Genomic DNA, 25,921 nt, shown 5'->3' on the forward strand with positions numbered 1-25,921 from the left:
GTTACTCGTTTCTTTTGTCAGAACGAAAATATAATTTCTAAACCAAATAACTGAAACAATTATGATTTAGGAGGTAATCAAATTTCTTTACAATCTGTTCATATTGAATAAAAATGTGATTTTTAGTCCATGGAAAATAATTTCCTGATAAAAGTAATTTAAGGATTTAGTTAAGATTTTAAAAAAGCTTACTTTTAGGAATTAAAAACTGATATCTCCTAGAATAAAGAGAAATTTAACAAAAATAATTTAAACATTACTTTTTTCGGGCTACAAATTATGATACTGAAAATTAATATAAAAGGAAATTCTGTCAGTTAACGGGTTCTATATCAAACAGGAATTAATTGTTTTAGCTGCTGTCTGCTTATAATATGAGTATTTTTTCTGTATATCCTATCTATATATCTTTTTTTTATATTTCAAGCCAAAAGTAAGACTTTTACTGTTATATATCATTTGAACAAAAACTTTTAAAAGATATAATGTATATTTGTACTAAGTTTTTTTTTTCCTATATTTTTAATGTTTTATAAGACTTGTGTTTTATATATTTACGGCGCCATGTTAATTTCTCATTTTTTTTATATTTGGATTATTTTGTGATATTCAAATCAAATTTTGTCTGTTTTATTCAGTGTGAAAAAAATGTTTATATGCGATTTAAACTCTGATCTTTCCTCTTCAATATAGAGTAAAAATTATGATGAATTAATTTCATTTTACTAGTTTTTACCTGTACTTTTTATAGCTGTCAAAAATTAGTGCCATACTTTCTGATGTGTATAACAATACATCAAAATAAAAATTAAAAAAAACCTTTAAACACATAACCACCTTTTTATTAAAATAATTTTTTTTTTTTTTTTTGAAGAAAAACGTTATTTTTTTTGTTTGTTTTTTTTTCCGAAGTATTTTGGTGTATAACAGACATAAATTTCATTTTTGTTTTCTCATGTCGGGTTGTTGATAGCTATAAACAATATTTACATTTGTTGCAGGAGTTATCTCCCTTGATTAATTTTTTTTTCTTGGGAATTATCTCTTTTGAAAGCAATTTCATTTGATAAAGAGTTATTTCCCTTGACAAAAAAAATTTTTTTTTTTTTTAAGTTCGTTTTCTCTGAAGTATCTGTTTGACTCTCCACGCGAGCAGTGATAGATACAAGATCAGCTTTTAACGTGAAGAAAATCCAGCCTCCTCTAAAGGGATAGCCTGAATTGCAACATAAATTAAAATTGTCTCAATTAAAAAGGATTTTTCCTTCACTTACCAAAGACAGAAAACATACAGTGTAGTATCAGAACAGATAATACACATTGCTCCTCTCAAATAAGTTCCAATTTCTCTACATAAAACTGTCTTGTTTTGTTTTTTTCCTCCATGAAGCCAAATATGCTGCCGAATTTGGCTAGCCTGGGTCTGGTTGAGTTTCAAACGTAACAGGATCTACTTTTTTCATTAAATAATAATTTAAAATTTTTTGACGTATATATACCACCGTATTTTTCAAAAAAATGTTGAAAGTGCACTGGGGGACCACTCGAATATTTACCTTTAAGAAGTCGTTTTTTTAATATCTAACTGTTTACAGCTCCAGTCGGGTCTGCTGCTTTAAAAAAAAAAAAAACATTTAATAGTGTCACAGACTAGAATTATGTACAATAATAACACGGAAAAAAAACCCCCAATGTTTTCGGGTAATAGTTTAATGGCCACCATGTTTATTGCCATGCAAGACAGCCGGTAACACACTGCACATGACACACCACCCACCATCCCCCGACTAAAAAAAAGAAAAAGACAAGCGTACATTTTTTTTTTTTTTTTTGTACAGACTTTTATTTATTTATTTTTCCAAGAAAGGGTTTCGGTTAATACCCCCTTTTTTTCTTCTTTCGTTTTTTTTTTTTTTAACACAGAAAGCAAATGTTTTGTTCTTAACAAGGAAGAAAAAGTTGAGGTTAATATTTTTTATTATTTTTTTTTTTTCCGAGGAAGGTTTATTGTTTTTATTTCAAAGGAAGTTTTTTTTTTGTTTTTTTTAACAAGAAATCTCTAAGTTCCGACTTGTGTCTGTACAATGCAGCAGCCTGTAAAAAAATTATGCAGAAGTTTCGTCTTGTCTGTCTCACTCCTTATAAATAAATACCTCGCTAGGTATTGCTCCATGAATTCTGCTCGAATACCAGGCCGCTTAATCCACTGTTTTACATCTAGCTACATTCGTTCTACATTTTGTGTGTGGATGCTGGGATCCAGAGGGTCCACAAAATTTTCTGAGTGGTTTATGGTGTAGTGTGGAAAATGCCGGTCGAGGTTAGTATATGCCTTTCAATAATCACTGAAAATTATTGAGCCCGGAAGGATAAACTTGTGCATCAACGGAATCAGAGTTTTAGCGTCCCGTTTTTCATCTGGGCCAGTCAACACGACAACAAAACTTTTTTTTGAAATTCTTTCAATTCCACCAAAAAGCCATATCTGACTAGCCATCCTTCCTCTACTATACTTTCGGCACACGATAAAGCTTTCGTCGATTTTGACAGCTATCCCATCACCTCCAATGGGTTCCTGGTTGTTAAGCCAGTCCTCACAGACCTCGGAATAGAAGGACCGCCAATCAACTGAGAAGTGGTGCGAAATGTACAGATTTTTGCATACTGTCCGATGATTCTACGTAGTGCTTAAAAAATGATTGACGAACATTATTACTTTCCACGCTGATATCCGAGCAATGAATGTTCCTGTGGTTTTGGAGACAGTGAAACCGCAATATTTTCTTTTTTTTTGGATTTTCCCACTTTTGTGTAGTGCGTGTACCTCCAGATTCGTTTACCTTCTCAAAACGAACACTCGTTTTTGCATTGCGGACAGGTAACGCTTGTCAGCAAAACACCATGTTTTCGCAAAAATTGCCTGCTCGTGTCTTTACTGTGTTGAAATATTTGTTGCTACAACCGTAGCAGGAATCCATAGTATTGGTATTAATCTTTTTTTTAGCACTTGAAGAAAATGTTAAAATAACTTTTCACAGAAATAAATAAATAAACAAAAAAATAATGGAAAGAAATAAATGTATAAAGAACTGTATAAAGAGATAAATTTATGAAAAAAAAATTTTAAAAATTTTGCACAGAAAAGAGTCAGAAAATTTATTTTAGAATTTTTTTTTTTTTTTTTTTTTTTACACAGAGATCACCACTTATCAAGGCCCGGAAGCCACTCAGGGATAAGGGTTATTGCAAGTACATTACGTTAGTGTGGAGATTTGATGAAGTGTTTACTTAAGGGGGCGGTTCATTAGGAATTTGTTAACATTGGACTTGAACACATCCAAGTTGTAGTCCAGAGGGAAGCAGGCAGACTGAACAGAGTTCCACAGGCGTGCAGTTCTAAGAAAGAAGCTTTGTTCATGGAATCCACGTTTTGATTTAGGCACAGATAAAAAGTGGGGGAAATTTTTCACAGTGGATTCGGCTAGACGGGTGTTTTTCGTGAAAGATTGGCGAGGGGGGACGAGAGATTGGAGTTCAGACGAGCACCTGCCATGGAAATAACGATAAAACAAGGATAGGCTCGCAACGTCTCTTCTGTGGGAGAGAGGTTGCAGGGTAGAGAAAAGGGCATCCCCCACTAAGCCACGAAGTCTATTTTGTACTCTGTCAAGGCAGGATAGGCTGTTTTTAGCAGCTCCTGCCCAGATATGGCAACAGTATTCCATCCTTGGACGTACTTTTTGTTTGCAGTAAATGCTGAAACTGAAGAAAATCGGGACAAGATCAAAGTGTAGTATCTGTTCTTCAGATGCTGCACTTCTATTTCTTGTTCTCTTTCAGTGGAGGAGAAATCCTTCACAACTGAGACAATTTTTATTTTTGTACCTTTTCTCCACGTTAAAAAACGACCCTGGTGTCTAACTCTGTCCCGTGGGGAGGCATAGTAAATAGGTACAATCACTGACAATTTCTGTGCACCCACTTCACCAGACAACAGGCAAGAAAAAAAAAAAAGAAAAAAAAAATGGCGGGCAGGCATTACTATACTCGTAATCATGCATGTGTCAGTTTTACTCATAATTCTAGTCCGCGACACTATTAAATGTTCCTTTTTTTTTAAGCAGCAGACCCGACTGGAGCTGTAAACAGTTGGATATTAAAAAAACAACTTCTTAAAGATAAATATTTGGGTGGTCCCTCAGTGCACTTTCACCAAAAAAATAAAATAAAATAATAAAAATTAAATTTCCCGATTAGTAATGATTAAACATCAAATTATAAGATCACAGTTTTGAATTGAGTTGTTCAATTTTTAAGCGAGTGTTCAATTTGCTATGTAATTTTAATATAAAACAATTCCCCATGATTCGATATTTACCCGAAAATTTCTCTTTGCCATTCACTTAATTTTTTCTTTCAAGTCCTTAAATTATGATAGACCCAAAATTGGCGGAGGAGTTTGGTAGAGTTCCTAAAGATCAAATCATTGAACTTTGACCCCCTTAACAGCCAAATTTCTGGCAAAAAACGATCAAAAAGATTTTCCCAAATCTCAATACACTTTATGTCAAATCTCGAGTCTGTAGACCGAAAATTGATTGAGTTATTTGGTAGACAGACAGACAGACACACACACACATACAGACAAGAAAAAAAAAACTTGAAAAATTTAGTGTTTCTGAATTTTGGAGATAATTTATATTATTTTGGATTATTCAAACTACTGTTTAAATCTTGAGTGTTACAACGTTTCAGTCGATGCAACCTCCAATCTTCTGCTGTAGGTGTATCTTAATGAACTCTGGAATCAATGCAGAATTTCAAATAGAAACTTTTATTAAAACAATGGGGGGGGGGTAGCATGCTCTCGTTCCATCAAGCATGACTGAGTAGAAGTCCTAAGTAATTCGCAATTGTGTGTCGCCCGCACTGAGGATTGAACCTTCAACCTCCAGAGAAGTGTTACAACTGAATTTTACCAAGAACTTTATCTACTATGCCAAGACATTAAGAACTTCTTTCCAGTCAAAGCTGATGGAACGAGAGCATGCTACCTCCATGGATTAAATAAAGGATCCTGTTCAAAATTCCGTGCAGATTCCTGAGTTTGACAGAAAGATTTCCAAGTTTGAAAAGATATGTAACAGAGCTGCTGACACTGAGTTAGCAGCAGCAGCCCTATGCAAACGACCAAGCTGGCAGAGATAAAAAAGGATACATGTGTTCAGAGAAAAACGTAGTCAAGATGTATTTGAGATAAAAAGGATTCAAGATTTGTTTGAAACACGAGAGAGCGGAAAAGGACGTGTTCGAGACACGAGAGAGTGGAAAAGGATGTGTTCGAGACACAAATGTTTGGAAAAATAGTATTCAAGATATATTTGAGACGCGTGGATGGGTGTCAGAGGAGAAGCAAGAAGTCACACGCAGCCGGAGAAAGAGAAATTAACTTTTTAAATATTTAGAAAAAAATGTGTTGTTGGAAATACTGGATATAAAGGCTTTTGTTTAAAAAAAGAAAAAGTGTGTCAAGTCTTTTTTTTTTTTTTTTTGTTTCCTTGCAACAGATTTGAGTCTGTTAAAATGTAATGACACCGTTAAAAAGTGTACAACGTCCTGAAGAAGGCCAGAGATTACACTGGCCAAAACATTGAAAAAGTAACACTCCAAATAAGAACAGTAGTTTGAATAAACCAAATGACTGAAAAATTTACTGCTAAATTTTTAGAGTTGTGTTCAGTAAGCTTTCTAAGTTTATCACAAAATGGTTTCTCCTTCTTTACCATTCTAAACTTAAATACAATTAATTTTCAGAATGTTTCATGCTCGAAATTCTGAAAAAGCATCCATAATCAGGGCTAAAAGGTCATATAATCGTGGGAAGGGGGCGCGACATACATCAGCCATTTTATTCTTTTACAATCCTCCAATTATTATTCCATCGATGATTGAACTTCTTTCTTGCAACTAGAAGCTAAAGCAATAATTTCTGGTGAAGTTTCTATATGTTTTTTTTCAAGATAGTTTAGACTATTTTGTTCCGTAGCATCCAAGTAATACCGATAATTGACCATCATGCCACAGGATTGTCCAAGACCACGAGGGGACATGTCTCCAAGCCAATTTAATCGCCACAACATAGCTCCATTTCCGAGGTGGAAGTTAGCTGCAAATAAAAAAAAGAAAATTCAATTTTTATAAATATGTACATTTGGGGGGGGGGGACAGGAAAATGTAATTTATTGACGTTCAAGGATACAAAAGACATGAAAGATTGAAGGAATAAAAAAAAAAAAAAAACAGATGGAAATAGCGTGATCACCGCAGGAACTTTATAATATGGTATGCTCTTCTCAGATATAATTGTATTTAATTTTTTTGCCACTAGATCTTTATCATGTAACTGACTTTTCTCCAACAACCTTTCTTTTACTTATGCATTCATCGCAGGCCACAGAGTAAACAAAGATAATCTAGATGTGTTATATATATGCTATATAAGAAAATGTATTATGTTATACATGTTTTATATATATTTACAAGGGAGTTACCACTTATTAAGGCTCTGGAGGCCACTCAAGGATAAGGGTTAATGAATATAAGGTGGTAGTTTAGTAATCGTTAATGGTGTAAGTTGGGTAGAATTTGGATTATCGAAGAGAATGGCTCAACAAGAACTTGTTTACATTGGACTTGAAGGCTACCATATTGAAATTGGCCAAAAAAAAAAAAAAAGATAGAGAGTGGAGAAAATTATTGATATTGGATGTAGCTAGTCGAGTATTTTTTGTGAAAGTTTGGCAATGGGAGGATCATAATTTGGAGCTCAGACAAGCACTTGCCATGAAAATAATGATAGAGACAGGCTCGCAACATCTTTTCTGTTGGAAAGAGGTTGCAGGGAAGAGAAATGAGCATCACCTACTAGGTTTTGAAACTAATTTTGAATTCTATCAAGGCAAGATAGGGTGTGCCAGACAGCTTCTGCTCAGATGTGACAACAGTACTCCATTTTAGGATGTATTTGGCTTTTATACAGATATAAAATTGCATCAGCAGTGAGATACCTATTGGAACAGTAAAGTGATCCAACAATTTTTCAAGCAATCTTGGCAACAGATTTGATATATATATATATAAAAGTGAACGTGTCTGTGTATCTGTGTGTGTGTCTGTGTACATTTTCCAACGCAATAACTCTGTCAATTTTTAGTCTACAGACTCGAAATTTGCTATACAGACTACTGAGATTTGGGAAAATCTTTGTAATCCGTTTTTGGCCAGAAATTTGGGTGTTATGGTGTCAAAGTTCAACGATTTGACCTTTGAGAACTCTACCAAACTCCTCCGACAATTTTGGATCTAAAATCTTGAAATTTTAGATATAGTTTCCTTGGACATGGATCTAACTTAATAACTTGATTTGAGCCCAAAACAATAAATGTTATGGGGTCATAATAGGGGTCAAAGTTTTTTAAAAATTGACCTCTGCGGTCTCTACCAAATTATTCAGACAGTTTCTGGTCTAAACATTTGAAATTTTACGTAAAGGGTATTCAGAGATAGGGCAAGCTTTTTCATCGGTTTGGGTTGAAAATTTTTATTTACCAATATATAAATGCATGGATGTTTGCATGTCTGCCCAACACTTTCAACAGAGGCGACGCATTTTCTCAAGATCAGTATCGTTTTGAAGTTCGACCTTTCAGACGACAAATATCGAAAAAATTGGCTAAAAACATTAATATCTTCACCTTAAACTGCGCACTTTTCTACAGGGGGAATCGCTTTTTTTGCTGATATTTTCGAAAGTCATCCTCTCCTTTTGATTGTGTAGCCTTGATTTAAAAAAATGTCATTCTGGTTTGGCGGTGGTTGTAACAGCATAGACGTCAGGTTTTATTCCTGTTCTTTTCCTCCTTTGTGGTACAGGTTCGAACCTGCCTTCCTACTACCACTTTTTTTTTTTTTTTTTTTGCTCAACATACACATCCAAACACCTGGGCAACACCGGGCTGAAATGCTAGCATATATATAAAAGTGAACGTATCTGTGTGTCTGTCTGTGTACATTTCCCTACGCAATAGCTCTGTCAATTTAAAGTCGACAGACTCGAAATTTGATATACAGTGTACTGAGATTTGGAAAAATCTATGTGATCGGTTTTCAGACAGAAATTTGGCTGTTAAGGGGTCAAAGTTCAACGATTTTACCTTTGAGAACTCTACCAAACTCCTCCGACAATTTTGTGGTCTAAACACTTGAAATTTTAGATATAGGTTCCTTGGACATGGATCTAACTTAATAACTTGATTTGAGCCCAAAACAATAAATGTTAAGGGGTCATAATAGGGGTCAAAATTTAAAAAATTTACCTTTTTTTTTTTTGCTCAACGTACACCTCAAAACACCCGGGCAACACTAGGCTGAAATGCTAGTATATATATATATATATATATATATATATATATATATAGTCATCCATATACAGTACTGTTTCACTGTATCATAGTTCATCAGTGCGGCTAGACAAACAACTACTTCAAGCCAGGATCGATACTTGACCGCTCAAACAACATTCGGAGCTTCTAACCATTGTGCTATTTGGCTGCTGCTGTGCAGGCAGTGAATTAACAATGCTTTGACATTGTCCAAATGCCTAAGCTCAATTTGTTTACACAAAAAGCATCACCCAATATGCTAATGGCAGATTGTATATCACTTCCCAATATGCTCAACCCAAGATAGGGAGCATTATATTCATCCACATACAGTACTGTTTCGCTGTATCACAGCTCATCAGTGCGGCTAGACAAACAACTACCTCAGGCCAGGATCAAAACTCGACCACCCAAATGGTGTGTGTGTGCATATGAAAAGATAAGGAGATAAGGATTAGTTTCATAAACTTTATTACATTATCATGTCATTAAAGTTAAAAATGGTTAAAGTAAGGAAAAGGGTCTTTTTTAAACCATAGCATTTTAAAGCTAAATGCTTCCCATCAGAAGAGGAGAAAAAAAAAAAGTCAATATTATACAAAAGTATGGGCAAAATAGACAACATTGATTTTAAATACATTGTAGATTCAAAATGGAAAATATTAAACTTAAATAAATCAACAAGAAAATAAGATGCAGTCAAGAACAACCAATATGAGAGACAACAACACGGCCAGAAGAGAAAATGAAAGAGAAGACATCCAAGACACACAACGTTGGGGTCGGTGATCGATATCAAGCGGGGGACCACATGGTTTTATACAAAAGCAAGTTTCATGATGGTAGCGTTGTTGAGTCACCATTCTCTGATCCTGCCCTCGCTGCAGACGTGGTTGTGCAGTCTAATTCTCGGCATCCACTGGAACATTTTGATTTCCATAACAGCAAATCTTTACTCCACCTTTCTCGTTGTTGGTACGCACTCAAAGCGATACAAAGCGACAAGTCTCACAACAGTCTCATAGATCTTTAACTTCAGATGGTTTTGATCACAGATATTCAATACTGAACTCGGGCATAATGTGCTTGTTACTGGAACCTTATGTGGTATACTCTTCCCCGACAACACTAGTTTTGGTACTTATGCAGAATAAGGACTGTGCTATCATCAGAATTTTTCAGGCAGTTTATGTAAAATGCCAGAAGCGGCTAAACAAAAGTTTCAGGATTTTTTTATTTTGTTTTTTGAGCAAACACTGGACAATTTTTTCAATGAAAAACATATTTCTGCTATTAGGAATTAATTTAAAAAAAAGAGTATTCTTTGTGTTGTTACAAAAAAAAAAAAAATTCAATGAATGATTATCAGACAAGTTTTACGAAACGTTCAGAAAATTAAAATTAAAAAACACACTCATTGTAAGTTTCATGAATAAATATTTATTTTGGAATTTTGGTAGCAAACAAAAATTTTTGAATATTTTAATGATTTTTTTTCTGTTTTGTGATTTCTTTTTTTTTATTTGGCCAAACTAAGATTTAAAAATTTTTTTGAATAAAAAACAGCTGATAGCAAACAAAAATTTTTGGATTTTTTTTTTGTGATTTTTTTTTACTCTTCAAACCAAGATAAATATATTTTTTATAATAAACCAATAATAGATAATGTTGGCTGCCGTCCAAAAAATTCTGACAGTAAAATGGTTCTTATTCTTTCAATACTAATATACTGATCAATACTGATTATATGGTATGACATAATCACATTGATACACCGGTTCCCGTTAGATATCCAAAGTTAAGCAACGTTAAGCCTGGTCTGTAATAAAATGGATGAGCATTTGAGAATTCTAGGTGCTCTCCATTTATCATGATTTGGGCGATGACAAGAAAATATTCTTTTCATTATTTTGACTCTCGAGTATATATCAGTTAATACCTTATGTTTTCATATAGAGTGATGTGGTTCTCGATTGATTAACTGTGTCTAACTGTGCCGGATATATACTCGAGAGTCAAAACAATGAAAAGAATATTTGCGTCATAGCCCTAATAATAATATTGTTTCCAGCCGTTCTGGACTTCTCTTTGCCACTAGACTCAAGCAGTGCCGATTCAGAGGAGATGTGGTTGGAGATTGAGCACCCCTTGCTTCACAATTACACATTTAGCTACCCTTAAGGGAGTATCCATTGTCTTTCGAGACTGAACGGAGGCCACTTCGACCACGGATCTCCATCAATCAATGACCATCTTTCTAAGAGAAAAATTTGAAAAAGGGACTTAGAAATGCCAAATAAAATGGTTGGAATTATCCGTGATTTGGTCTGTGTTGACCGTAGTAAAATATGCTTGAGAAAACCAGGTCTTGCAAGTCACAGTAATCTTTGAAAAGAATATGCAAGCTATTTCATACGAACGAGTCTTTACGTTGCAAGTGAAACAGTGGCATTTGCATGTGATTTTTCTATGTGATGACTAGAAATGACGAGATGCTTATCTTTTGCCGATTGTTTTCTTCAACGGCAATCTTCTAAAGCTCATTACTGAGTGAAAAACATCTTTTCAACCTTCTTTTTTTTTTTTAAATAAAACGGGCAAAGCCAAATTATTTTAACAATGAAAGTTTTATTTTTTTGTATAATTTGTATATTATTTGTATTATTCTCATCTTGGTTGTTTTTTTTCACAACGTTTCGGCTGATGTAACCCCCAGCCATCTTCAGGTGTATTCACACTGAATGTTATTGGTGAATAGTGAATAAATGTTTGAATTTTTTGCTTTCCTAACCAATTAATTATTAATTTATTTATTAATAAAAAAAGAAATAGACTTGTTGCTATTTGCCGTTTTAAATTTCTAACTATTCACCAATAACATCCTGTGTGAATGCACTTGAAGATGATTGGAGGTTACATCGGCCGAAACGTTGTGAAAAACAACAACCAAGATGAGAATCATAGTCCAAACAATTCAAAAAAATAATTATTAATCCTCATCTCAAAAATATTCATCAATAAATGTTTTAATAGAACAATATTCACTTTTTTTTAACGAAGGTTGTTTAAAAAAACATCTGAAGAAATTCAAATCTCAACATAAAATTTGGTGCACATTTAGAATTACACTTATTTAAAAAAAAAAAAGCATAAAAATCTTTATGATGTATGTACTTGTCATGGAACGAAGATCTCATATTCCAAAAATCACATGGTTTGGCTAGTAACTTTTCTATTTGGCCAGTAAATGAAAATACTTAGTTGTCAAAAGTCAACTAAAGATAAATTGCAAAATGTTACCTTGATATCTCTGTCTGTATGTCAGCATTTCAGTCCAGTTAAGAAATTAACTAAATAATTAACTAAAAGAAATTAACTAAATAATTAACTAAAAGAAATTAACTAAATAATTAAATAATTAACTAAAAGAAATTAACTAAATAATTAACTAAAAGAAATTAACTAAATAATTAACTAAATAATTAACTAAAAGAAATTAACTAAATAATTAACTAAAAGAAATTAACTAAATAATTAACTAAAAGAACATTGTATAATTTTTATTTAATTATTTGGACATTTATCCTCATCTTCTAGTTGTTGTTTTCACGTTTCGGCCAATTATTCCTCTGGCCTTCATCAGGTTAACCGCAACGGGATAGAAATGTCGAATCTTCCAACTACATCCACAGTAACTGCTGCCTTCAATAGTTGTTGTCATCTCACCACGGTTTGGTTAACTAATACTCTGACCGGCTTTGGATGGGATCGAAACCGCTACCTCTAGACAATGCTCACCTGGAATCGTAGATATTCCGCACCTCTATCCACTGCACCACGCGCTCCTAAGGGCAATCAAGGTTGGATTTTTTTGGTGTTATAAATCTAATTGTTCTTCCAATTGTCGGGTCTGTACCAATTGTTATATTATTAACCTGACGAAGGCCAGAGGAATAATTAACCGAAACAACAGCTAGAAAATGAGGGTAATAATCCAAATAATTAAATAAAAATTATACAATTTACTCATCTCCAAACTAATTCAATAATAAAAGAACATTGGTCTCTGTCTCCCACGTTAATTCTCTATAAAAACAATATAAAGAACAATGTTTATTAAGGAAAACATAATAAAATTACACTCACAGGACAAAATTTAGCAATGTTTCCCACCAGACAAACACGGGGTTAAAATTCTCCGAGAACTTACCGACAGGGTTAAGCGCATATCCTCGCCTCTTTTCTATGTAAAGATATCTGGCACACAATCTCATCAGGGTTTTTTCCAATTGTCGTATTAACTTTTCATCCTGGGCCCAACTGTTCAACTGCAGGAGTTTCCGAAATTTTTCCAGTCCCGATACAGTCGTCAAATCCAGATCCTCCATCTGCTCAACCTCTGTCGTCAAAAACAAAGACATTTCAAGACCCTCGCCAGATTCTGGAAAGAAAAAAAAGATGCAGGTTTTCAAATTTTATTGATTTGGATTCATTAAACTACTGTTCTTATTTTTAGTGTTGTTTTCACGTTTCGGCCAATGTAACCTCCGACCTTTGTCAGGTGTATCTTGTTGAACATAGGAATCTTTTTGTCGAACTCAGAAATCTGTATGGAATTTCAAACAGAACTCTTTATTTAATCCACAAGGATATCATGTTCTCGTTCTGTCAGCCATGACCATGTAAAAGACCTAAGTAGTAATTCACAATTGTGTACCAGGTATAAAAAGAAGTTTAAAGATGATTATAAGTATTCTCTTTAAAATTGGAACCTATCAATATAATAAAAAAATAATAAATATTGTAACTGATGCAATTTTGTTTTCTTCATATATATATATATATATATATATATATATATATATATATAGCTTAGTGCGTTAGAGGAAAAGAGTGAGCTCAATTCTATAAGAGAAGATTTATCTGGACATTATAAAGCCCAACAAGTATCATTGGAGCTTATATATGAAAACAATAGGAGTGGGAAATGAAATCACAGAACTATATATTGGTGGATATAGAGTAGTTCATTTATTCAATAAGGGAATACAATCAATTAGTTGGGGGATAGAAGCGACTCTTTATGCTAAGGCATTTCGGTGTCTAATGCTTCTCATCAGAAGAGTAGAGAAGATGCTAGGTAACATAGTGGGGATGCAGCGTCTAGCGTTGGATTCGTTAGGAACGAAATAGATCAAATAAAATTATAGATGATGTTGGGGGGGTCGAATTCTAGATAAAGGATGAGCGTATTATATATAATGTAATGCAGAAAGGTGTATAGAGTCTTTATCATAGTCTTAAATGTATGTAGTGTATGTTTTAGGGTTAAAGTTGGGGTATAGCGTGGATGGGTGGTAGTTCTATTTTAACGGTGTGTAAGGTGTCTATTATCTATGGAGGGGCATTTTTTTTACAGATGCAACCGCGGCGACAACAGCACTATGAATTAGTGTATACTTTTGGGAGGGATATTATGGTGATGATTTAAGGCGAAAGGGGTGGGTCTGGGTGGGTAGTTTTAAGGCTATAATACTGGATTTCAGAGTATAATATATGCGAGGTAATATGTGACAATATTTCTATGTTTTCTTTGTTATAAGGCAAAAGTAGAGAGATAGGGTAGCAAATTCTTTGGCGGTGTCTAACAGGACAAAATAGATTGAGTTAAAATTATATTCTTTTGTATTAATTTACTTTTTTCAGAAATATTAGTATTTTGTTAGAATTCATTTTTTTAAATAGTTCTTTTATATTGTTGACATTGTAATAATTTTGCCGGATATGCGCAAGATCGCCACAATCCAAAAGAAAGTGTTTTATCTTAAAGGGTTCTTGGTATGCCAAACATTTTGAAGAGTCTTCTTTTTTTAACAGGAAGGAATGGATTATGTGCGTGTCCTATGCGAATGCAGGACAAAACCACTTCCTCCCTACGTGATTTTCTTAAATCTGGTAATTGTTCTTTTATTGTGCATTTGATTTTGAAAAATTTGTTATTTTGTCGGTTATTGCATTATTCTTGCCATTTCTTTGTTATGAGATTATTAATTAGTTGTTTGTAGTTCGAGTGTGGAATTTTTATATTGCTTATATTGAGCTTTAGTGCGTTTTTGGCAACAATGTCAGCTTTTTTATTGCCCTGAATTCCAAAATGACTGGGGATCCAGCAGAATTTGATATTTTTGTCTTATCAAAGAGTATGTATTCTTTGTAATAGGTTGATGAGTAGCGGATAATTTAACTTTTGGTTCTTTAAGGATTCAAGTACTAATAGGGAGGCTGTAAAAATTATAAATTTATTGTGAGTGAGGTCTATAGCTGTGACTTAAGCACTAAAAATTAAAGCATAATTTGGTAGTCGCTTCTGTAATGTTATTAGATACTACTTCACACTCGGTTCAGTTGCTGTTTTTGGAACCGTCTGTGCAAATATGCTCATGGTTTGGGTATTTTTCCTCAATGTTAAGGAATTTGGATTCCATATAGCTAGAAAATCACCATTGATCTAGATGTCATTAAGAATGGAAAGTAAATACTTTAATGGTTGATCTGATAGTTGTTTTAGGAATTCATGTTATCTCATCTGGTCCCTCAGCTGTGTTATTGGCTTTTTTTTTTTTTTAACGAATCCTTTAGTTCATGAATGGTAAAAGATTTGTTGCATTCTTCCTCATTATTACTTTTAAAGTTCAGTTTGTTTTTTTCTGATTCCTGTTTAATAGTCTTGAGCATTCTGTTGTCTGGGGATATATGTTTCTACTTTAATGTTAATATATCCAATTTTGACTTCAGTAAACAAGGCAGAAGTATCGAAGGTTAATATGTGTTTGTGTTTATTGTTTGTCCATTTCTTTTTATTGTAATTCTTTTAATGTCTATAACTTGTTTTTTTAGGTTTGTTTTATTTCTTCTCAGAAGCAGTTGTTTAATTCTGGACATTTAATGACTCCTTTTGTGATGGTAGGTTTTGATGTTTATATCATGGAAAATTTTTTCTGCACTATTTTTAGTAGATAATTGTACAAGTAGGGTTCCATTTTTAAAATTTTTTTATTTGCTTTGTGTTTAGGTTTTCGTTTATAATTTTTTCGAAAAATGGAGACATTATGGTTATTTGTGTATAGTCTTGCGATTCTAAGATTATATACACAGGAAAGATTGTGTTTTCATTTCTGTGTTTGAATCTGGATGAGGTCTTTTGATTTTTTTTGGAAGCCATATGAAGTAATATTTTCTTTCATCATCCTTGCTCCTCAACTTCCTCAGATCCCTATGTTGGGAGATGGTTGGAGAGAAACCCAAGCATCTCAAGAAAACAAAGGATGTTATACTCAAACAGTGGGTGCAGTTACTTGTGACAATTTTCTTATTTCTTTGGCCCCAGCAAGATATAATAAAGGGGTTTGTTGTCAGTAGCATCTGATTTCACTATCTGATTGGCTCTTGCCATCACTTTTTAATACAAGTATGTGTTTTTTTTTTTTGTATATGTGTTTTTACTTGAAGTATTTGTATTTCTCTTTTTGTTATTAGGACTTGTCATGACTAGCCGATTAATCGGATTGGGTTTCTCTGACTGCCCCTCTAGCCAAAGTATAGGTCAAAGTGGAGTGTTGCAAACTCACGGCCACTTGGACCCGGGTCGCGAGGTGCTCAGCCACCAGGATCCTCTTCTAGAGCATTACGAGTTGCTATCTATGGCCAACAAGTGGACCCATAGAAGGACTTTTACCCTCTGCAGAGGGGGAAGTCGGTGTATTCGGTGTATTTTTTTTTGTGATGTTTGTTTTAGTCACTTTTTTTTGTGATGTTTGTTTTAGTCTTTTTTTTTATGTTTGTTTTAGTCATTTTTTTTGTGATGTTTGTTTTAGTCATTTTTTGTGTGATGTTTGTTTTAGTCATTTTTTGTGTGATGTTTGTTTTAGTCACTTTTTTTTGTGATGTTTGTTTTAGTCACTTTTTTTGTGATGTTTGTTTTAGTCATTTTTTTTGTGATGTTTGTTTTAGTCATTTTTTGTGATGTTTGTTTTAGTCATTTTTTGTGTGATGTTTGTTTTAGTCATTTTTTGTGATGTTTGTTTTAGTCATTTTTTTTGTGATGTTTGTTTTAGTCATTTTTTTTGTGATGTTTGTTTTAGTCATTTTTTTTGTGATGTTTGTTTTAGTCATTTTTTTTGTGATGTTTGTTTTAGTCATTTTTTTTGTGATGTTTGTTTTAGTCATTTTTTTTGTGATGTTTGTTTTAGTCATTTTTTTTGTGATGTTTGTTTTAGTCATTTTTTTTGTGATGTTTGTTTTAGTCATTTTTTTTTTATGTTTGTTTTAGTCATTTTTTTTTTATGTTTGTTTTAGTCATTTTTTTTTGTGATGTTTGTTTTAGTCACTTTTTTTTGTGATGTTTGTTTTAATCATTTCTTTGTGATGTTTGTTTTAGTCATTTTTTGTGTGATGTTTGTTTTAGTCATTTTTTTTGTGATATTTGTTTTAGTCATTTTTTTGTGATGTTTGTTTTAGTCATTTTTTTTGTGATGTTTGTTTTAGTCATTTTTTTGTGATATTTGTTTTAGTCATTTTTTGTGATGTTTGTTTTAGTCATTTTTTTTTTGTGATGTTTGTTTTAGTCATTTTTTTGTGATGTTTGTTTTAGTCATTTTTTGTGTGATGTTTGTTTTAGTCATTTTTTTTGTGATGTTTGTTTTAGTCATTTTTTTTGTGATGTTTGTTTTAGTCATTTTTTTTGTGATGTTTGTTTTAGTCATTTTTTGTGTGATGTTTGTTTTAGTCATTTTTTTGTGATGTTTGTTTTAGTCATTTTTTTTGTGATGTTTGTTTTAGTCATTTTTTTTTGTGATGTTTGTTTTAGTCATTTTTTTTTTGTGATGTTTGTTTTAGTCATTTTTTTTGTGATGTTTGTTTTAGTCATTTTTTTTGTGATGTTTGTTTTACTCATTTTTTTTTGTGATGTTTGTTTTATCACTGTAAGGATGCCTGCGCATGAAATTTTTGTGGCAAGAGTTGCACAATCTCCAACCACACCTCTCCTTAGTCAACATTGTTAAATACCAGTGGCAAGTGGATGTACGGGATGACTGGAAACAATGCCGAGATGAGCAGAAAGCACATACAGCACCTAGAATTCCCAAATGGTCACCCATCTGATACTAGCCAAGCTCAATGTTGCTTAACTTTGGTGATCTGATGAGAATCGGTGTGTCAAAATGATTATGCTGTACAGATTATGCCGTACACTCATACACACACACATGGTAAGGTAACTAAAAAAGAGGCAATAAAAAAGGTTGAATGGACAGTAAATACTTAATATTTAACTCTTAATGTATGTGAAAGGAAGAATAAAAAAAAATAAAGAATAAAATTGTAACCAACTGGAGACAAGGATGAGTGGCTAATGAAGGTGAGCTGGGGGGGGAGACAGCATAGTCTAGTTCACAATACACACATACACTTTTTTTTTCTTGCTTTCCATTTGGGGGGGGGTCCTTTTGGAATTTTTTTCTTTTTTTCATTTGGTTTTATTTTTTTAGCATCGCGCAATTGTTGAAGACGTATTTTAGGGCATAAATCTACGTACAATCTATTATCATATATATAAAAAAATCATATTTTAGTGCATTCATATCTAATGGTATTATTGTACTATATAAAGTTTAATTAACTTGATATAAGTTGTTATGCTTTTAGCACGAATACGAGAAATAGACCCAACTTTTGCATTTATTCATGGAATGATGAAGAAAAACATGAAACTTTGAGAATTTAAAAAAAAAAAAATCTTACGATGTTTCTGAATAATTCTTGATATCTCTTTAAGCAACCAATCTTTGAAGCCAGGAATTGGAGAGAGACTTGTAAAGTTACGCATTTGAGGGAATTCTGCTTGCAATTCACGTACGACCCTTTTGATTAAATAATTTCCAAGATCAACACCCTGGAGGCCTAGAAAAAAAAAAGAAGGAAAAAGAAGAAAAAAAACTGAGAATGAAACAAGAAAAACAGAAACAAAAAACAAAAAACAAAGTAATTTGTAAAAATGGATATTTGGTGTCTGCAACCAAAAATGATTTGCATTCCTTAAAGATTGTTTTATATTATATATATATATATATATATATATATATATATATATATATATATATATATATATATAAACGTTGATGAACACATAATACGGTTTGTTCCTTTTTATTTCTTTATTTTGTCGGAATACTATTTCCATTTTATTTTTTTCATCATATATATGGCAGAAACACTAGAGGATGATCTCCAATCTGTAGTAGAATGGGGACAAAAATGGATGATCACATTACATGCTGCCAAGACTAAACTTGTTTCCTTCAATAATTACAAGAAACATTCTCTACCACCAGTAGCAATGGCCAAAGACTCTTTATCTGAAAGTACATCTTTTAAACTCCTCGGCCTAACGTTCACAGAAAACATGAGTTGGAACAATTACATTGAGAGCATTGCCAGGACCGCTGCAAAGAAGGTAGGTTCTCTCTACCATGTTAGAAAACTACTAATACCCAAAAGTATCCTGTACCTCTATAAGGCAACCATTCGCCCATGTATGGAGTATTGTAGTCATATTTGGGCTGGTGCATCTGCTACTAGTCTCTTGCTCCTAGACAAGGTTCAAAAGAGAGTCGCCAATCTGATAGGTCTTGAACTGTCATCTAAGCTTCAGTCTCTGTCCCATTGACAAAATGTAGCATCCCTCTGCCTGTTTTACAAGTACTTTAACGGTGAATGCTCTGACGAATTGCAAGTACTTGTACCTCCTCGACGTAAATACCCTCAACAAATCCGGCAAGCAGCTAAATCCCACCCCTTCACAGTAGAGATCCCTAGATGTAAGAGAGCCTTCTAATCCAGTAGTTTCTTCCCCAGAACCATTAGACTTTGGAATTTCCTTCCGGGTTCCTGCTTCCCCAACTGTACTGACATGCAGAAGTTCAAGTGTAATGTGAACTAACATCTTGCTGCCCAACTCCCCTCATAGTACCCCTGTAGCTTATGTCCCTGATAGTAGCCCCCTACATCAAAGTGGCAATGTGCCTTGTTTGGGGTGAAAATTTAATAAAAAATTTTTTTTTTTTTTAATATATATATATATATATATATATATATATATATATATATATATAAATATATATATATTAAACATATTAGCTATGGACACATGTTTCATCATCATACAACTCATCAGTGCAGCTGAACTTGAGGACCATGACAACAAAACATGTGTCCATAACTAATACATTTTAAAAAATATATTCATGTTGCTCTCCATTTCAGATCACCATATGGGTAAGGGAAAAAATTATTCCCAATTAGCATTAAGGTAATGCAATCCGCTCAAAAATGTACCGCAAGCAAAATAAACAAATAAATGAGATATATATATATATATATATATATATATATATATATATATATATATATATATATATATATATATATGCAATAGTTTTTTTCTATGTCAACAGTAATCAAGTAAATAGATTTAATTTTAAAAAAAAAGAAAAGATAAATTACCAAAACCTTTCAAATGTGATGTTCATTAATTTTTAAGGGAGGTAATTTAAAAGAAAACTATTAGTTTTTAAAATTGGAATCGATTTATACTAAGGACAAAGTAAGTTATACAGTTAAAAAGAACATTTAGAGCTAGATTAATAGCCACCAGACGATGGGTAATGTTTTGCTTGTGGGCGGATGGATTATTTTCTCGAAGGAATTAATTACATTTTATTTTTCTCAACAACATGGACCAATGTTCAACAAAATAAAATGGCTACTGATTAAAACAAAAGTTACTGATGACAAAAATTAAGAATCCAACTGACTTAATTTTATATATTAGATTATTTCTAAAATCCTAAAACGAGTTTGTAAACAGACAACAGAAACTAACACTTTATTATATAGACTAGACTTTGCGGGCCTAAACAGTTCATTGCAGACCTCATAATGTTATTGGTATGATTAAATTAAAACATTGATATTAATAAATTAAATATATTTTCATTTTTATAAATGGCAAGCATGAAAATAGACTCCATAATAATATTGGTAATTATTTATTTAAAAAACTATTGACTAACACACTATATATAATTATAGATATTTTTTCATTCATTTAAAAATGCCTGTTTACAAAAAAATCATTTTTATGGCTCTTGGTCTTTTTGTTAAGATCAATGTGTCGTATTTATAGTTGACAATATCAGTCCCATTTGATAACAGAAGTTTTCACATAATTATCTCCATTGAAAAAATTCATAATACAAACAGAAAAACAGAGAAAGTGTTGTTTATAAGTAGATATGATACAACTACACTATAATAGCAAAATTTTTAATTCTTAATATTAATAATTAAATTTCAAGGCAAAATAATGGTCACTACTTAAATGTCATGCTATAGTAATGAATATATCCAAAAATTACGAAAAAAGATAAGGTAGAAAAAAATTATTGAAGAAAACATTTTTTGACAAAATTTTACGAAAATAAAATGTTTGACTAAAAAAACACCGGAAAGTTCCTAAGGGAGGTAAATGGCATGTAATTATTGTCAATCTTTTTTTTAAATAAATTGTGCATTTTGCCTTGTTTTTCGCATAACTGAGTTACCTCCCTGTTCATGTTCACAAAGAAATATGGCAACTTTTTTATGATAAAGATTGAAAACTCATGTTTTTTTAAAAAAATAATGCGATAATATTTAAGTATTTCTGACATGCCAGTTAAGTAGATGTTGCTTTTAGTTGAAATTGACACAAAAAGTCAGTAGATACCGTCGTTTTATTTTTTTACATTGATTTTTGATATTATAGAGTAGTTGCACCATACATTTATATGTCTTAGTTTTATTTCCTTTAACTTTTTAATAAAGAAGAAGCTAGGATTTAGAAAGAAAAAAAAGGAAAGTGAAATAAACTTTTTGAGAAGGAAGTGCAAATACCTTTTTGTGTGGATGTGATTGAATAAAATACAGCAGTGGATATTTTGTTGACAGTTTCTACATTTGGTTCATCAGTGATAAGAGTTTCAAATGAACTGGTTTTTCTTGAAGGGGATTTGATGATGGACTATCAATTAAAAAAAAAAAAATACTTCAAAAAATATTTGCATTTTTAAAAGATTGGAAATTGTTTTACAAATAATCAGTCAAAAAAGAAAAAAAAAAGATTATTTACAAAATATTTATATTTTTTAAAGGTTGGAAATCGTTTTACAATCAGTTAAAAAAAAAAATAAATAAATAAAATCTCAAAAACACAAATTGAAAACAAATTATTTGTGGCACCCCTGTGCCTGATTTACAAGTACTTTAATGGTAAGTGCTCAGACATACTCAAAGCACTATATAAATACCCCCGACAAATAGCAAAATCCCACCTCTACACTGTAGAAATCCCTAGATGCCGTAAAGCTTTCTTTCCTCAAACTGCTAGATTTTGGAATTTCCTCCTAGGTCCCTGTTTGCCTGAATGTACTAACATGCAGAAGTTCAAGTGAATTGTGAACAGACATCTCACTACCCAACTCCCTACATAGCATCCTTGCCAAATAAGTCCCAAATAGTAGCCCCTTATGATTTGTGTCATTTTGCCTTGTTTGGGGTAAAAAAAAAAAAAAAAAAAAAAAAAAAAAACTACATGTTTTCCTTATTGAACTAACAAATAAATTTAACTATATTTATATTTGTTTTATCTTGAATTATTCTTGTATTATGCTCCATCCACAAGTGTTGAGCTTCATATACCCTGATAAGTCTCTATATAAAAATTTATCCGATTTCTTTATAAATCCACTTGCTCTATATCTATATATATAAATTCGCATTCCTGACTGTTTGTCCACAAATTCATTAATATATACAAAAATCCATTATTCCTATATATACTATGATTATTGCAAAATATAAGATTAAAGAGGTGACGTCATTTGCATATTACATTAAGGAAAATCGACTTTATTAAATAGTGGTGTATTAGTTATTGTTTATAGTGAGAAAATTATTTTAAGTGTTCTATTTAAGTTTATTATTTAAATTTGATTTATATTGATAACATATTTAATTTAATTTATTTTTACCGACATCGATTTTTTTATGAATCGGTTTGAGTTATTTCCCTTAGGCACGAACGTTTTTCTTTTTCTTTTTCTTTTCTTTTTCGGCGGATATTAAAAGTAAAAACTTTCATGCATTATTTTTTAAATTAGTTTAAATAAAATAATTTCCGTGATTCCGCAATTAACGTTGTGGTCCAGTGAATTTTTATTTTAAAATAAACAAACAATTCAATTCAACTATGATTCTTTATTTAAAACAAAAACAAAAAAAAAACTTTCATTTACGTTTTTTTTTTACCAGTTTTTTTCTTCACATTTTTTTGACATTCTAACTATTTTTTTTTTTCTTTTAATAACGCAATAAGTCATAACTCATCATTTTTATAACATAAACATTCGGTGAACACAAATTCTACTTTGGTACTGAATTATTTACAGTTTGTTTTTGTTGCAACAGACTGTAATAACAAATCTTTCTAGACTGAGGTAGCATAAAAGAAATTTGTTTCAACTCGAATATAGTCATAAAAAGGTGCTCAATATCCGGAGAATAGCTTCTCTTTGTATCCTTTATGGTGGAGAGTTTGTCACGTCCTTACATTTTCGTATTTTCATTTGTTCTTTTATTTTTGAAATTTTTGTTGGGTAATGCTAGAGTTGACATATAATAATGAAAAACTGCTCAATATTCTTAGTGTAGCAGGTGTGGCGAAACGAACTTCATGTCGACCATGGCAACGCTGGGTATCCATGCTAGTATATATATATATATATATATATATATATATATATATATATATATATATATATATATAGCCATACCACACCATCTTTTTTTCTTTAGATTGAATAAACTCAAATCAAGCATTATTGAAAAGAGCATAAAAAACAAATAATATCTTTAGTTTTTTTTAAAATCAATCCATTAGAACTGGAGTTATGACCATTCAAAGTATAAAAAATGCATGATTCACTGGACATTTTGCCTTAAGTCAGTCCTATTCAAATGCATATAAGCTTGTGACCGAAAATGGTAGGAAATTTGCACAATTTACAGACTAACCCATTTTTAAAAAGCTGTATCTTCAGATCTTTTTAAGATATTATGATGAAATTTTGAACATATTATCAAAATACCATGACGGTTCAGTTGGCGTTATTTATGACCATTTTACTTAGTAACTTACGGAGTAATTAGCATACTAATTAGCATATTTCAGTTTCATTTTAACAGCTTTAAGTAGAAACATCATAAAAACGACTAAGAAAAATGGTAGGTAAGGCTTTGTCTTCATAGGAAGCATTATTCTGATGGACATTATCATTTGCAATTATAACATCATGAAAAATCCAAGATGACGACCAGGAAATCCAAAATGCCACCATAACATGAATCAAAGAAATTATTAACAAAATATGGCTTGTAGCATATCAAATTAAAGGAAATTTTATACAGGATAGAATTATGTTCTCACGTACATTAAACTAATTAGCATAATTAAGTTTCATTTTAACAACTTCCAGTAGAAGCATCATAAAAAAACAGTTTAAAAAATGGAAGGTAAGACTTTATCATCTTGCAAAATGTTATTCTGATGAACTTTATCATTTGTCATCATTACACCGTGAAAAATCCAAGATGGCAACCAGGAAATCCAAGATGGCCATCATGACACGATTCAGAGAAATTATAAACAAAATATGGCTTGTAACATATCAAATGAAAGGAAATTTTGTACAGATTACAATTATCTTTTCAAGTTCATTAAACTATTTAGGATAATAAAATTTAATTTTTAATAGCTTCAAATTACCGTGACAATTACCGGAGGAGTTTCTACCACTGTTTTGTATAATTTTTTATTTTTATGTCATTGTCGAAACTTCAACAGACATTGCAGACATTTTTTTCTTGTTCTCATGTAACCTTCGACACTACTTGTTTTTGAATAGAAAAAACATTTACACCAAAAATTTATCGAGGTATATTGATAAAATTTATTTGTTAGTTATATATTTGTTTTTTGGCCACTTTTTCATACCTCTGGATTGTAAAACAAACCCAATAAAAGTTATTCTTTTACTTAACTGGATAAGTGGTTTGTTTGTTTGAACTCATTTAAAAACGTGGTCATTGTCGGTCATTCTTTTTGCAAATAATTTTTTTTTTTAAATATTCTTTTTATAATTAAAAACTTGTTTTCTAAATAACATAAATAAAATGAATACTTTGTTCGTAAGTTAGTTGACGAACACGTGTTTATAGATTTTTTGTGTGCGCGATGACGCACAAAATTTCTCATGTTTGTTTATAAGTGCTTGTCAGTATTTCTAACGACTCTAGCATAAAAAGTTTTGATCCAATTTTTTTCCAAATTTCAGGACAAAAGAAATTAATACTTTCGCTATTAAATAGCGTTTGAACACAGTTTCTATCTTTAATTATCTTTGTACTACAAAACGTCAACTTTGAGATATTCTAACTTTTGGCTGAAAAGACGTACGTGTTGTGTTCAAATTCCGTAGCAAATACAATTCTTTTCCCTAATTAGCTAAAACAACTAGAAACGCTGTCGACGAGTATAACTTCTGCTACGAGTATTTATGTGAACACAGCCCGACCGCCTATTAGCAAAAAGTGATCTACCACCAGCGGGCATACTATGCTAGCATGTTTCATCGTTGATTTTCCTTTTTTCACTCTGACTTTGATATTAAAAGCCTACTTTTTCTATTTAAAAATTATTAAAATGGACTTCTTAATATATTTAGTCATTGATATGTGAGCGACTACATGAAGGTTACCTAATTTGCATATTCCTTTGAAAAATGAGCATAAATTTTTTATGGTTTCTTATTAAATGATTGATTTCATTTCACTATAATGCTGAATTCTATTTATGCATAGTTTTTACATTCTGTATAATTGTATAGAATTTAAGATGAAAACGTCCTAGCACACAGAAATATATATTTATATATAAATATATATAATTTATATATATAATATATAATGTTTATATATATATATATATATATATATAATGTTTATATATATATATATATATATATATAATGTATATATATATAATGTTTATATATATATGTATATAAAATGTTTATATATATATATATAATGTTTATATATATATATGTATATACAATGTTTATATATATATATAATGTTTATATATATATATATATATAATGTTTATATATATATATATAATGTCTATATATATATATATATAATGTCTATATATATATGTTTATATATATATAATGTCTATATATATATATATATATAATGTTTATATATATATATATATATAATGTTTATATATATATATATAATGTTTATATATATATATA

General features: G+C 31.4%; 1 protein-coding gene across 4 annotated transcripts in view; it reads right to left on the reverse strand.

The window, feature by feature from the left end:
• Positions 1 to 820: 820 nt before the first annotated feature.
• LOC145247448 (malonyl-CoA decarboxylase, mitochondrial-like) overlaps positions 821 to 25,921 on the reverse strand; it is a 111,577-nt gene continuing 86,476 nt past the window's right edge. For all 4 annotated transcript variants that reach the window (XM_080109233.1, XM_080109232.1, XM_080109234.1 and 1 more), the window contains 4 exons: positions 21,435 to 21,561; positions 18,243 to 18,401; positions 12,652 to 12,882; positions 821 to 6,166 (listed from right to left, as the gene is read on the reverse strand). In XM_080109233.1, the coding sequence (XP_079965359.1) occupies positions 5,934 to 6,166; positions 12,652 to 12,882; positions 18,243 to 18,401; positions 21,435 to 21,561 (750 nt within the window). In that variant the 3' untranslated portion in view covers positions 821 to 5,933. The remainder of the gene's footprint in view (positions 6,167 to 12,651; positions 12,883 to 18,242; positions 18,402 to 21,434; positions 21,562 to 25,921) is intronic.

This window comes from Euprymna scolopes, chromosome 25, assembly GCF_053919585.1.
Source record: "Euprymna scolopes isolate OS-2025 chromosome 25, ASM5391958v1, whole genome shotgun sequence".
NCBI classification, from domain to species: Eukaryota; Metazoa; Mollusca; class Cephalopoda; order Sepiida; family Sepiolidae; genus Euprymna; species Euprymna scolopes.